Source organism: Corapipo altera, unplaced genomic scaffold, assembly GCF_003945725.1.
Source record: "Corapipo altera isolate COAL_440 unplaced genomic scaffold, ASM394572v1 23b, whole genome shotgun sequence".
Classification (NCBI taxonomy): Eukaryota; Metazoa; Chordata; class Aves; order Passeriformes; family Pipridae; genus Corapipo; species Corapipo altera.
Window position 1 is genome coordinate 7,042,763 of NW_020884885.1, and position 14,450 is coordinate 7,057,212.

Consider the following 14,450-nt stretch of genomic DNA (forward strand, 5'->3'; position numbering starts at 1 on the left):
AAAATAATTTCTTGGATCTCATGATGCAAGGGGGATTACTAGCTGCCTCCTGTCATCAAACAGAGGGGCCAGGAAGAGTGTGGCAGAGACAGAATCTGATCTTGCATGCTTCTAACTCTACCAGCCTCCACATGTGTGTTAGTTTAGGGCTACTCTAAATCACTGCCTTACAGGCAGTGAGTCACTGCACACTGGGGTGAAGAGCAGTCAGGGAGGGTTTTGTGCCCTGGTATTTCCCACAGGGTACCTGCTGGGCTCGCTGTGAGAACCAGCACACACAGATCCCTTTGAAGTAAGCTCTGAGGATGGGCGAAGTGCTGTTCTCCCTTGGCCCACAGAGGAGAGCACAACCCTCTCTCCTGCCTCACCCTTCCACCCCCAAGTTTCATCTTGTTTGATTTAAAATAAAACTGTGAGATTTCTGGACATGAATTAACTTTTTTTCCTACATATACAATAATTATCCAGGAGAAGAATATTGAGCATGTGTCGAGGTTGCCAAGTGTAGCACAGAGATGCCCATCGTATCTTTAGGGGAGTATGGGTCTTGTAGTCACTTAGTTTTGCCATCACAATGGAGTAACTTACCCTGCTGAATGGCAGGACTTACCTACCTGAACTGTGCTGCTATGGGAAGACTGCTACAGGTATTTGAGTTTATGGTTTGGAAAGAAGCTGTTGACGTCTCTCTCTACTATCCGGTAGTATGGTGCTGGCAGTGTGGAGATCATCCAAAAGCTGGGATTTAATTAGTCAGAAGCACTTTGCTTGGGGGTTGGAGCTGTTGCATGAATGCAAAACTTTTCATTTGCAGTAGCATTTCAAGAAAGCAAACCCTGGGCAGAAAGGGGCTTCAGCGTCCTCCCCAAACCTCATGGTGGGTAAAAAAGGAATTGCTCTTTATTCTGCTGACTCAGTTGAGGTGCTCTAATTGGCTGCAAAAATCAGGGAGGGGAATACCTAATGACGAGAAATAATGAAGGGGTGGGGCGGGAGAGCCTCATCATAAAATCCCTATTCCTCCACCCCTAACCTGCATGAGGAGTTTCTGCCAGCCATACGACTCAGTAACTTTTGGTATTGGACTTATATGCAACTGGGGCTGCAATGGGATCAAATTTAAGTTCAAATGAGGTAAGCAAAAGAAGCTGATAGCAAGCCTAAAGCAGGCAAAATTGCCTGATATTCCAGTGAAGTTGATCACAGAGGAGAACAAGTGGTTCAAATTGTATGGGCAAATCTAGTTTGCTTTTCCTCAGATGCTGTTGCGAAGGTGGCTTTCCTAGCCTAGCCTTTTACAGAACTTCATGGCACGCCAGCACTTTCAAGCTACATTTTAGGGCTAACTATGTTACTTATTATGCTTCCTTAAAAAAAAAAACTTCATGTCAAGGAAATAAGAAGTTGGCAGAGTGTTGTGATGGTGGTTGGTAAAGAACCTAACAGATGTCATTAATGAGCATAGCTCTAAATATGGCTTTGAATGTGAGATATTTTGAAATGTCAGCCTAAAGTAAGGATTTAACATGTAGTTTAGTTTTCTTAACTTTGCCTTGTGTTGTTTTTCCTAGACTTTTACGGGCACCTCAGCACCAGCGTTGAGAACGGTAGGTAGCAATTAGCTGGCCCTTCATTAAAAACTGTCCAGTGCTGAATGTAGATTACCAGAAAAAATGTTAGGAATTCAATGGCTCGGGGCAATTTTTACTGAGAGTTTAAAAGCTGAGCTGCAAACTCAACTTTGTAGGTTAAATAATGCCATGCCTTTGTGTAAGGTCTAAATAGTCTGGTCTCTGTTGGTGTCTGATGCTTATGATGTCGGTGTTACACTTTATCTGGCCTGATTTGTACTTCATCTATGTTAATTTTTAATTCCTCCCCCCTTTTTGGGGGGTGTGTGTGTGTGTTAATTTCTCTGGCTGAAACACCACCTTTTCTTATATTTATTCCTTCATAAGAAGACTATTCAAATGAGTCTCTCAGTTGTTCTTAGTGCTCTGGTATTTCTTGTAGTCTTTCTTTGCAGCGTAATGATCTGTCATAGAGCTTGCAATTCTCTGTGTAACGTGGTGTTTAAAAACATAATGTCAGAACAGGTTAAACTGCAGAATAAGTGTGTTGTGTTCAGACTCCTGACAAGCACAGTCTCATCTAGCCTAGTAGGAGTGGGAGCAGTGCCCAGACTTCTCTGAATGCAAAAAAAGAGCAAAAGGTGTCTTGTAAAGGCTAAATTGAGGATGAATTCTTTGCACAGGCATAGGAAAACTCCCTGGGCAATTAGCAGGCATTTATGTTAAGAGGTATTAGCACAAAAGAAAATATATCAGATAAGCTGCTATGATTCAGTGAAGAGGAACAACGGCAGTGGCAATAGGATGGGTCTGTCTTCTGACATCTGCAGTGGGTTTGGGGCTGCCATATCAGTTGTAACTCTCTGGGAATCTTTAGTCAGAAAGATGGACTCTTGCCCCTGCTTCAGTGACACGGGCGTTTCCCAGCCTGGTTTGTTTAGGGCTTTGACTCCATGTGTGGGATTCAGAGTGATACAGAGATTCTCTTCAGTGGTGGTAAATTCAGTCTGCCTTGTGAAGATTTGCTGTTATTGGTAGTTATCTGATGCCCAATTGTGCCTGAGAGCCTTCTCTGTTCAAAATGAAATGCTGTGGTAAAGCAAAAACTTTGCAGAATTTCTTCAAAAACTAGCTTTTAAAATGATGAGTAGGCCTCTGTGTATAGTCTCACATCCGTAAGAAGTATGCTAGAATCATAAAAATTATTACTTTTAGTCCCGTAAAACTAGCCTGTGTTTAGAGGATCAATTAGGGTTTTTTTAACCTTAGTGCTTTTTACATTGTTAGTAGGTATGAAACCTATACAGTTCTGTGGCTTTAGATAGTGTCTCTTATCTTTAGGGTATATTTAGGGTGGCAGAACTGCCCTGAATATAGTGTGTACAATTAAAAGTAAGACCCAGAGGTCCTTCTTGCTGCCCTGAATCTCCAAGGTTCACAGAGGTAAAAATCAGGAATGACCTGAACTTTTTTCTTTTTTTTTCCCTCTCCTTCCCCCCCTCCTCACTATAAAAGTTGGTATTTATGATAAGTATATAAACCTGGTATACCTGAATTGGTTTTTTTTACTCAGTGGCTCTGTTTAAGAAATGGGTTTTCATTTTCAGAGTCAGTTTCAGGGCAACCCATAGGTTTTGTGTGATTTCAATTTGAGTGGCTATATAAATTAAGGTGAATATGTAAAATACCTGGTGAGAAAATTTTGGTAGTACCCTTATGCTGATAGTCAAAAAAGTAACACTTTTTAGATCACCCAAATTGCTATGCCATATTGAGACATAGTAAATTAATAAAAACAACCATGGTCTTGAGAAACAAAACACATCAATGTGAAAACGCTTGACTTGATTTCTCTTCTAAGATTTGGATTTATTCTAACACACAAATCTGGTTCTAAAACTCAAAACAGGAAGAGGAGAAAAAAAACACATGAAAATTGCAGTCTAAAGCCACAGAAGTTTTGCATAGCTCTTGGAAAGAAGCAGGCATTGAGTCACTGCTGTTCCGTTTGTTCTTATTCTGGTCAGTAGCAACTTCTGCTGACCTAATAAGACCCAGCTATGGGATATTTTAAAATGGTTGAAATAAATACACAATATGCAGTACAAGGAAAAGTCTTTCTTATGCATTGACCTAGCATGAGGTGGTAGCCATAGTAATGTAATGAAATCCTGCTTGCCTTTGAGGCTCCAAAACTCTTTGAAGTTAAAAGGTGCCACATACCTGACCAAGGTCAGAAGCAAGGCAGCGACCTGTGTTTTAAAGCCCTGGCACTCTGTCTGACACGGTGAGTGATTTCTGTGTTGGTCTTCAAAGCTTTTAAAGTGCTGATGAGATTTCTATTTCTTTGATGAGAAAGTTAAGGGAAGAGTGCTCTGCTCCAAATAGATGTGTGCTTTAATAACTACCTTTTCTCTTGATGTAACTTGGGATTGTTGTACAAGTTTCACTCTAGTCTCCTCTAGGGAAAAATTCCATGAAAAACTTTTAAACTTGGCATTTTACTGAAATAGAGCAGTTTTAGAGCCACATAAGTTATGTAACTTATTCATATGGATGAGCACTCCTATTGACTTCCCATGGACTAGATATGTAAGGATTGCACAAGTGTGCCACAGGACTTAATTGAATTTTTAACTGACGTAGGATAGTGTGATCAAGACTCCCATTTGCAACCTCATGTATTTAAGTAGTTTCAAAAGTGATTATTAAAATGCCTGGCTTGTGTTTCCGGTTTATGAGGTAGGAATCGTGTCACAGATGAAATAAATATAGAAGCTGAAAGTTGAAGTGTGTGTAATAACTGACCTGGGAGCCTTCTGGCTTTAGAACTTATCCAACTGGTGATAGGGGCACCATCATATTAAAGGGAAAGATGTGGAAGTCCTTGGCAATTACCAGCAGATTACCCAGTTTAAGATATGTTCCCCTAGTTTTTCTGTGTGACTTTGGGCAAGTCGCTGACAGCTAGACATGATACAGCATTCAAGCTAAAAGATAGGAGCTATAAGGTCTGACTTCCAAGACTCTAGTATGGGAACAGACTCCACAACCTGAAGTGAAATATTGAGGGTAGCTTCCTTAAGTTAAGTCTTAGAGACTAAGATACACCAGAATGGGAATTGTAAGAGCTGAGCAGGGAACTGCATAAATAGGTATGTCCAGGGACAGCTAAGAACAGAAATACCTTTCATAGTTCCCATCTCTGTGTGCCACTCGACTTCAGGTGGATACCACTATCCACTTGAGATTCACAAAGTAAAGGTCTAGATGCTTGTTTTCAAAGAGCAGAACAAAGCTTATTCCTTTAAAACGGTGTCAAGCCTAGTTGTTAATAGCACTTCTCTGGGATTGGGAACTTCTGCTCAAGTCCATTCTTCTATAGTCAAGGGATTCAAGCCTTATCCTTTCTGGATAAGAGATATACTCCACCTCTTCTGCTGAAATAGCACTTCTGAGGACAAAAACATTTACGATTTATTGGGTGAGAAAGCAGGGACCAAGAATAATTGTGACAAATGTGAATGGATTTGGCAGGGGTAGACAAGCCTTGGCTGTTGATCCCTGTGCCTAGGAGTGCTTCTGTGTTTTACCCAGTTCTATTTAATGCATATAGAAAACTAGTTCTGGCATTTCAACTATATAGTTTGGGCACGATGTCTTTTGGTTGCTTTTGATGGAAGACTGTGATCCTTCCCCCCACGCCTCCAAATAACTGATTTTCTTCTTTCAAGGTGTGTATATCCAAGTTATCCCATGTTTGGGATAATGGAGCAGATAATGGTGTGATACATTATCTGAGAATGAAATGTCCCACAGCTGACAATTCAAGGGCTTGCAAACTGTGCCCTGTGCTAGAATTTAGTCAGGTCAAATAAAGCAGAACAAAGGTGCTCAGATCGATGACTGCTCTGACCTTCCTGTTACTGTCTAACTGCCCTTCAACTTTACCTCTTCAGGCCTCTTACCAACCCAAAGAGAAGTGCAAGAAAATATGCTAGAGGTTACCTAGGCTATTTCTTGGAGGCTGTTCTTCATCTCTTCTGCCTTTTCAGGGATGCTGAGGTTTTCAGTGGTGAGGACAAGGACCTGCTTCATTACATTGTATTAGTGTCCAGTGTCATAGTCCCAGTTGATAGACACTTTGTCAAAGCATTGTGAAACACTTCAGGATAAGCCTTGTGATACCGCTGGAAGGAAAACTGTTTCAAAAAACATATAGCATGTATGAAGGAAATAGTAGCAGTTTATTAGTTAACATCAGTACCTCATTTTTACTTTTACCACTTACAATTAATAAAAGCACTTCCTATGCCTGTATTAAGTAATAAAACCTATGTGTTTGTGTTAAGACACTGTATTATCTTTACTAGCTTATAGCGTATCTATGAATGCAAGAGTGAGAGGGTTTTTGGGTAGAGTTAGTATCTGTTCTTACTAACTGGTACAGAGAGAAAGATTAGATAAGTTTTTGGGCACAAACAAACCTGTTTCTGTTCTAAAACAGAATCAGTAAATGCAAAGCTAAATACCGATTTAAGCATGTGTTGAGAGAAATGATATCTGTACATACATTGGTTTTAAAAGCAAAGATGCTATATATGAAATAGAGGAGATGTTATTGTGGGAGAGAGAAAGTAGTTGTCTCCAAGGTGAAGTGGGGTAAGGGTTAATTTATAGCCTGAGAAATATGAAGACACGTTAGTATGAGCCATGGAAGTTATGAGTTATTATAGACTTAATGTCTCTGAACCCAAGGTGTCTGATATCTAGTGGAGTTATGAGTTAAATCCTGAGATCATCTCTGGGATGATTTTTGTAACTTTCTGCAGGGGATCAGGGCTGAAGATCACAAGTGGATCAGAGTCTTCATGAGAAGTATCTCATTACTGTCAACTGCATTTCTGGCATTTTAGGCTGTGCAGGGGAGCTTGTGCTGCTGAGGGAGGTTTTGCTGGTGCATGGTAGCCCCTTATCTCTACTTTCACAGCTGCTGTGACAGTGTTTGGTGATCCAGTCTGTCCCACTGCAGGCAGTGGTGTGTAAGAGGTGAGGGCACCCACGTATATACTGTAGGGATGTTTATTGTGGTAATAATGAAACAATGTTAGAAAGAAATCATCTTTTTCAAATCAAACTCTTAGCACCTATTCTCAACTCATATGTGATTTTTAAATCTGTTGCTTCTATTTTAGACCTGAAGAGAGTTCTGTACCAAAAATGTTCACAGTTTTCCAGCTGTTCCAGTTGGTTTGCAATTATATTGGCTCAACCTTAAACCCCTTGTTTTATCTACATCCTCAGAACTTTAGAGTTACAGTAATCTATGACTATAGAGTATAATAATAATGTAATATTTTAAATTTTTTTTTTTAATTTTCATGTAGGCACCTGTATCTCCTTTCAACTTGCTCACTGTAAAAATACTAAGAGTGAGGAATGTCCGGAAGGCAGACTTGTGTGAGTACTTCTACTGTTGGATGTTTTGTATAACTCTTTAAAGAAAATATTTAGACAATGTTATTGTTCTCAAATTGTGCAGGAGTGAAAAGATATATTGCTGCATGTTTGCAAGAATTATTTTTAGTTTGATACTGAAATGTTGTTTTCTGCTCTTCAGTTTAAAGAGACTGACTCAAACAAGGTGATGCATTTTATGTCTTTTTTTCATACCTCAATGTATGAGATATATTTCCTACCCTTCTGACATCACGCTTAGCTGCTGATCAGAGGGCTGTTCAGTAAACAATGTAAATTCTTGTGGTTTTAAGTAAGAAACCTGAGTATTTCCTACAGAATTTCTGGATAGAAGAAAGGAGAGAACTGGTAATGCAGACATAAAATCAGCAGTAGTGGGAAAGCCTATGAAAATAACAGAAGTACAAGCAAAAACATTCTATTGCTTCTGCAAAATTTATAAATATGCGAGAAGTTATGATAAAATCCAGGGCGTCTCAAAATTTATTTGACCTAAAAAATGGAGCACTTTAAAAGTCAGAAAAAAAATGAACAGAACATTTCTGTGAGAGCCTGAAAGGAATTTAAGTGGGGGATAGTGAGGCAAGGTGAGAAAAGGTTGTCTAGAATAGAGACTACAAGAGAAAAATGTCATAGCCAGATCACAGAACAAGAGTTAATGGTGAGAAGAGCCCAGGACAGAAGAAATCTCTGCAGTAGGGAAGTCTAGGGAGTCTGGTGACATCCAGCTGAGAAAAGCCCTATAACAATTCACGGTCTCTGCTCTGCAGGCTGGTGGGCACTGGCTTGTTGAATCAGAGTGTGTGGCAGCAAATTTAAAATGAAATCCTCAGTGGGAAAATTACACTTGCAAAAGATGGAAAGAACACCTTGTTTGCTGTCCAGATCTGACACTGACTTACCCAGGGGAAGGACTGACTTAATTCTGAATTTTCCAATTCATTGAATATCTTCCTCACAACTTACATGACACAGATGTGGGTCCTCAATAATACACTCTTCTAGGTGCATTGAGACTTGTTCAGATGTCTTTCAAAATGCAGTTATGTCACTGAGTCACTTTAATGGAGAAATGTGAGTAGTGAAACATCTGTTTAAAGAGGTTGGAAAGGCATGAAGGAAAAATGTGAAATAAAGACAAAGAGAATAACGAAATTTGAATCTAAAGACCACAAGAATAAAACCAAAAGGTATAAAACAAAAAGCCCAAAATATATTCCCTTAAAGCTCGTTGAACATAGCTCAAAATCAGTTTTCTTTTGGTACCTGCAGAATTTCATGCAGTACATCATAGTTTCTGAGAAAACCAGCTGTAAATTTTAGTTAATCCATTCTATATTTTTAGATTTTAACTTGTGTGATGGGTCAGGAATAGAGGGAAAACTTATCAGGGGTTGAATTTGGGGGTTTCTGGCAGGAGGGATGTGGTGAGATGACATGGAAGTTGTGCTTAAGAGCAGTGGTTTTGAATGGCTGATTACTATCAGGGAACAAATCTCTGCTGGACTTACTTGTGGTATTCCGGGTTACTTACTCATGAGTCTTCTACAATGTAATACTACTGTGCTTCTTTATGTTTTCCCTTGGTTCATTAGACAAGATGAAAGTACCTTATAAGACATAAAGTTCTAGGTTTCCTGGAGACTTAAAGATCAATTTTTATGTACAGAAACATGCATTCTCTGGGCTTATGGTCAGATGCATAACTTTTCATTTGACAAAACCCAGATGTTCAAATGCCTAAATGGTATTTTGCACCAACCAAATAGGCCAGTACTGCAATTGCATCTACCAACCTGCATGCACAATTATTGGTGCATTTGTGTACTCCAGTAGATCGTCTGCTTATACCCTAGTTTCTTGTGTCTGTCCTTCTCAGGAACAACTTGCTTGTGGTCACTTGTTACCACAGTGAATCATGCAATCTTTTTTTGTTAAACTTGTTGGCAGATCTGTTGTACCATATGGCTTAGTACTTTGTATTCTGGTCTCAAGAACAAAAAAATATCATATCTTTACCTCCTTGATACGCCCCAGGTTCAGAACTTGGGCATCCCAAGAATTTGTTTAAAGTGTATCTGTCCGAGAGTTTTGTAAGCTTTTCAGTGAAAGTATTTTCCCAACAGAAAATTTGTTGTCTAAAGAAACTCGCATTATCGTGAAAAACCTGTCCATTTTTATGTCTGCAGTGGGAAGGATATTTCAGGCAGTCTTTTCCTTTTCTGAGGTATAAAAAAGGCAAACATTTCAGCTAGTTTTCCTTGAAACCTCACTATTTTCAATATGGGAAAATGTCCCTTTTCTACCTGTTTGTAATGGTAACAGTATGCTGCTTGTTACAATTCTAAGTTAGCATTTATTTCCTCCACTTTAGTTTTCTGGTTTTTATGGTTAAATGTTGGTCTTATGTTAAATGTCTTTCTAAATGTTATGGTTTTATGTTAAGTCGTGGTGTCAATTTATTTTTTATGTTCCTATTTACTTCACCAGTGAAAAAAGAGTATGCTTTAACAGTATTCCTCCTTAGTGTTATTTCAGAAAAAGATAATTTTAATAGGTTTGGATATAGGCCTGAAAAACTAGACTGTGTTTTTGACCCTGACACTGACTGCATTATGAGATCTTGGGCAAATCATATAATGATGGAATGGTTTGATTTGCAAAGGACCTTAAAGATCATTTAGTTCCAAACTCCCCTCCCATGGGCAGGGACAATTTCCACTAGACCAGGTTGCTCAAAGCCCATATCCAACCTGATCTTGAACAGTTCCAAGAAATTCAAGTCTTCTCAATGTACATATTTGCATAATCCTTTTATTGCTACTGTGAAGTAATTCATCAGTGTGTCTCAAGACCTTTGAAAATGGAAACTAGCTTTAAATCACCATTAATCATTTACATTTTCATCTGCCTACTCTTGTGCCTCTGCTGAACATCTGATCAGTCACGCTCTTCCGATTAGGTGTAACTAAGGCCACTCTCTGGAAACACTTTCCTTCCCACAGTCATTATCAAGATTTTGCTAATCATGGTAGCATGGTTAACTACACAATAAAGGCACAGCTTGACTGGTAGAAAAATCTAAATCTGCAGTTGTTACTGAAAGATAAAGAGGAAATACATGAAGTAATTGTTCTTAATATGATGTAATAACACTGTTACAGGTTTTGGGAATGATGCAGGGCTTGACAATGGGTTGAATTATTTGGCCTCTTCTGACTCACGAGGTTGCTGTAAGAACCATGTGACTGACTGAGCATTGCTAATGTGAAATAGGGAGATTGCATTACAGGCATGAGAGAAAGGCTACCAGTGCCTGTGTCGTGGTTCTGCAAATCTCACTCCCTGGAGTTCTCCCTCCCAACCCGAGGACTCAGAATACAGGAGAAACTAATGTCTTTGGTGGCACTCATGGCTTCCTTCCCCAGACATGAGTGATGGCAGAATCTTTCTAGTCTGCAGATAAAATAGTAGGAAGGAATTGAACAACTAGTAATTTAATTGCGGTGATGAAACTGATTTTTGTTTTCCAAAAGAATTGCTGAGAAATATATAACTTCTAAGAACTTTGTCAATTATATGAATGAATATGGAATTGACACATTCTGATTTGTGGCACAGAAATCAAACTTTTCAGCTTTGATGGGGGAACACTTTGCTTTTTGGCAAAAAAAATCTGTTGTTCCATATTTAAGCCAGCACTTCAATAAAGGCTTTCATTTAGTTATTGAAATTCTTCATTCTCTAATGAGATTCTTCCCAAATCTGGGAAATAAATTATAGAAAATAAGTCTCTACAGCCCAGATTTAAGGTTTTGAGGTGTATTGTCTGTTCAAGCCGTTTGGAAAGGCATGAATATAAAGCAAAATGCAGTGTGGATAGGTGTACATGTACTGTATGTGGAGTACAGAGCTATTTCAAATATAAAGTAACATTAAAAAAAAAAAAGTAAGTCTGACTAAAAATGAAAAGGTGTAAATGAGCATTGCAAATGAGTGAAGATGTCTCTATTTTCCTGTAAATGCTTCATTGTATTACTTACTCATACCCTGTATATTTCAGGAAGAAAGCCCCAGCTGTGCCATCTTTGTCTTATTAGGGTTAAATGTGCACTGTGCAGTAATTCTTTTTCTGGATACATTTTAACTCTACTCATCTTCTCCCTATATAGTCACCCTTTCAGACTGTTACGTGACACTGTGGCTGCCTACTGCCTCAGCTGAGAAGGTTCGGACCAGAACCATCAGGAACAGCAAAAACCCTGTTTGGAATGAAGCTTTCTGCTATAAGGTCGACCGCCGTGTCAAGGTAATGAAAATAAATGGTTTTCATAATTCGATGTCTGCAGACAGTGGATTACACAAAAGTACAATAAACCAATACATATATAGCTAGTTTCCAAGCACTGGAGATGTTAAAGATTTCTCAGAAAAAATCCCTGTTGCTTACATGCTCCTTAGTGTTGTTCTATTCCAGCTATTTGTTACTTAAACATCTACTATGCTGAAAGACTAAGAATGCCCTGCAGAATATGACCTTACTATCCCATTCCCAATCTTGACACATACAAGTGAAACCCAAGATCATGTAAAATAGTAGTAAAATGAGTTAGTTCTAGATATTGTGGAAAGGAAATCCTTTAAATCTTCTTTATATACCTGTACCTGTTTTATACACTTAGACCCAAAGACCATAAAAGAAATGTAGAAACATTTAATATCACAAATTAATTAAATAAACAATTAAATAAACAATTAATATCACAAATTCATGAATATTCTACATGACCTGCCTGTGTCTTCTGCCTGGGGAAGTGAAACAAACCTACTTCTTTGTGTATGTAGAATTACTAGCAATGTGAAGTCTAATAATCCCAAATCTCTTCCCCTTTTCTGTTTCCCTTCTCCTTTTCCTTCTTCCCCTAAAATTGGAGGGGCAGGGAAAGAAAACCTGGTCTTAAGATTTTCCTGCCTTATGTGGCTCCCAGATATAGTAATAACTCCATTATATTCTTAATCTCTTTGTGCAGAATGTGCTGGAGCTAAAGGTCTGTGATGAAGACACAGTCACCAGGGACGATGAACTCTGCACGGTTCTCTTTGACATAGATAAACTCACTGTTGGACGTACTGTTCGAGTGAAGTTTCAGCTGAATCCACAGGTGAGTACTGGAGCTGGTGAGAACAAAAGTAGATTCTTTCCTTCCATCTAAATATATCCTTTTACAGTGTTTTATTATAGGGAACATCTACTTAAACAGTATTTTGCTGCTATTATGAGAAAGACTTAAAGTTCCTGTATGAGTGTTCCATGCACTATGCTAAAAATCTAGGGTGGAACGAGCTGGAACTAATTATCCAGAGTCTTAATTCTGAATGTTTCTGGCCTGTTTGTTGACTCTTGGTATACATTCTGAATTTTCAGCCCCTTTAAACTGTAATAATATTAAAGCATCTGACTCTTTTTGTGTTGGGACTTAAAATCTGAAAAATAGTTGTTTTAGCAGAATAGAAGTTCCTACATCTGCATGCTCATATAGCATTTAGATTTCAAGAAACTAGTTTTAGCAACTGCTTTTTCAATACCTTAAAATTCAATATCATCAGTTGACATTACATTCTCAGAATTTTTCTAAGTGCTATTCTAAATACGTATTTTAAAAATTATATGTAACTGGTATGATGAAAGCTGAGAAGAAAAATAAGTGATGTATCTTTGTTTCCTTTTCTCTTCAGGCACGTGAGGAGCTGGAAGTGGAGTTCACATTGCAGAACACGTGAGTAGAGTCCTAAATTCTAAATAGAGTGTTGTATTTAGTATAAAAATAGCGTGAAAAGCCAATTCATATGGAGAGTTCTTCTTAAATCTGAAGTGTCTGAAAGCAGTATCTAGAGGTTTTTATTCAAGTCTAGTAAAATAGGATTTCAGAATACATAGATTTTAATTATCTGAAATGTTGCTTTAGTCCTGTTTGACTACTGTTCTCTTTTTTGTCATTGAATCAGTATACAACAAAGTAGGGGGACAATGACAATATTTAGGAAGTTTTGACCCTTAAAAGAAGGAATGCCAAACTTGAATGTCTTGATTACCCTCCTTCTTGAGGAATCTGGCTTTTCACATCCACAACATTATAAAATGCACTTCTGTAAACTGATCTATTCAATTCATCTGGCTACACATGGGAAGCTATGGTGGAGAAGGGAGCTAAATATTCTACATAAAGTAAGGACCAAAGATTGCTGTGGGAGTCTGAGGACTGAGGAACCAGGAAAGGTGGAGGAGCAGCAGTAGCTTCACTTGGTAGGCTTGAAAGCTTTCAGTGGAGTTTGACTGTTTAGAGGATGCATTTGCTTCACGTAATTCATGCTGTGGAGAAGTCTAGGAACCTGTCACCCTAACTGGAGAGGGAGTCTGTTGCAGGATCAAGGGTGCTCTAGTCTATCCCCAAAATATGCTTCATGACTCTGAGGAAGTTACTTGAAAGGGTTTCTATTACCAGTTCAATCCATGTTATCGGACTGAAAGTGTTATTTAACCAACCTTAGAGGTGGTGATATTTTTGGGAGTTTCTCAAGGCATTTGGGATGCTTCAGGAGGTCGCGGTATAATGTGTTGGTGGACACTGAGTAATGTGTTTATTCCTGACAGCAGGTGAAATAAGAACTTGCTGGTGAGAGGGCAATGACTCAGTGTTAAGAACGGAAAAAGAAAGATCTCACAGTGTTCACATGAAAGGCAGTCCCAGAATCTCCTATTACAACTCATGGAGACTCATCAGTGATGGATTGTTTGTTGTTTACTGTGCGCCAAAACTTGCAGAAGGCCTAGCAGCATCAAGACAAACAGTGCCTGTCACCCCTCAGGAGTGTCATGACATCAGTAATGGCAATGGGGAAGTCCCAGTAGGCATCCCAATGTCCCAGAAGACCTGCCTAGGGCCTTCCTTCCTTTGCAAGTTAGAGGATGGCTTATGGAGTTGATATATAGAATCATGCTCTTGATATTAATGGGGAAGGTCCAGATAGGTTGTCTGACTTGGATGCTGTGCACAAGTGGGTTTGCGTATGGAGATGGAGGCTGGAATTTGCCTCGGAGCGTGTGTGCCACTAGCTCTGTGTCAAAGTTTTCTGTTGGAGATTGCAGCAAATTGCCTTTTCCTGGAGTCATATTCAATAAAGTCAGAAACACAACAATTTCTGCAAGTGATACCTGAGTAGCAATTCTGCTGGTTGGAAGATAATGTTTGGGACTTTACAAATAAAAAGGACCCTTGGCAGTCTCAAGGAAGTGGTTTAAAAAAGAATGACAGTCATGGCTCAGTTGCTACAGCAAGAAGGCATCTGATCTACTTTTTTCCTTCATAGTGTTCCTGAGTGACCAATGTAATAGTTGTGGCC

General features: G+C 38.9%; 1 protein-coding gene across 1 annotated transcript in view; it reads left to right on the top strand.

The window, feature by feature from the left end:
- The first annotated feature begins 1,107 nt into the window (after positions 1 to 1,107).
- LOC113946615 (cytosolic phospholipase A2 epsilon-like) overlaps positions 1,108 to 14,450 on the top strand; it is a 32,338-nt gene continuing 18,995 nt past the window's right edge. Inside the window, exons 1-6 of the mRNA XM_027642177.1 lie at positions 1,108 to 1,134; positions 1,572 to 1,607; positions 6,959 to 7,031; positions 11,222 to 11,358; positions 12,080 to 12,211; positions 12,786 to 12,826. Of these exons, the coding sequence (XP_027497978.1) occupies positions 1,108 to 1,134; positions 1,572 to 1,607; positions 6,959 to 7,031; positions 11,222 to 11,358; positions 12,080 to 12,211; positions 12,786 to 12,826 (446 nt within the window). The remainder of the gene's footprint in view (positions 1,135 to 1,571; positions 1,608 to 6,958; positions 7,032 to 11,221; positions 11,359 to 12,079; positions 12,212 to 12,785; positions 12,827 to 14,450) is intronic.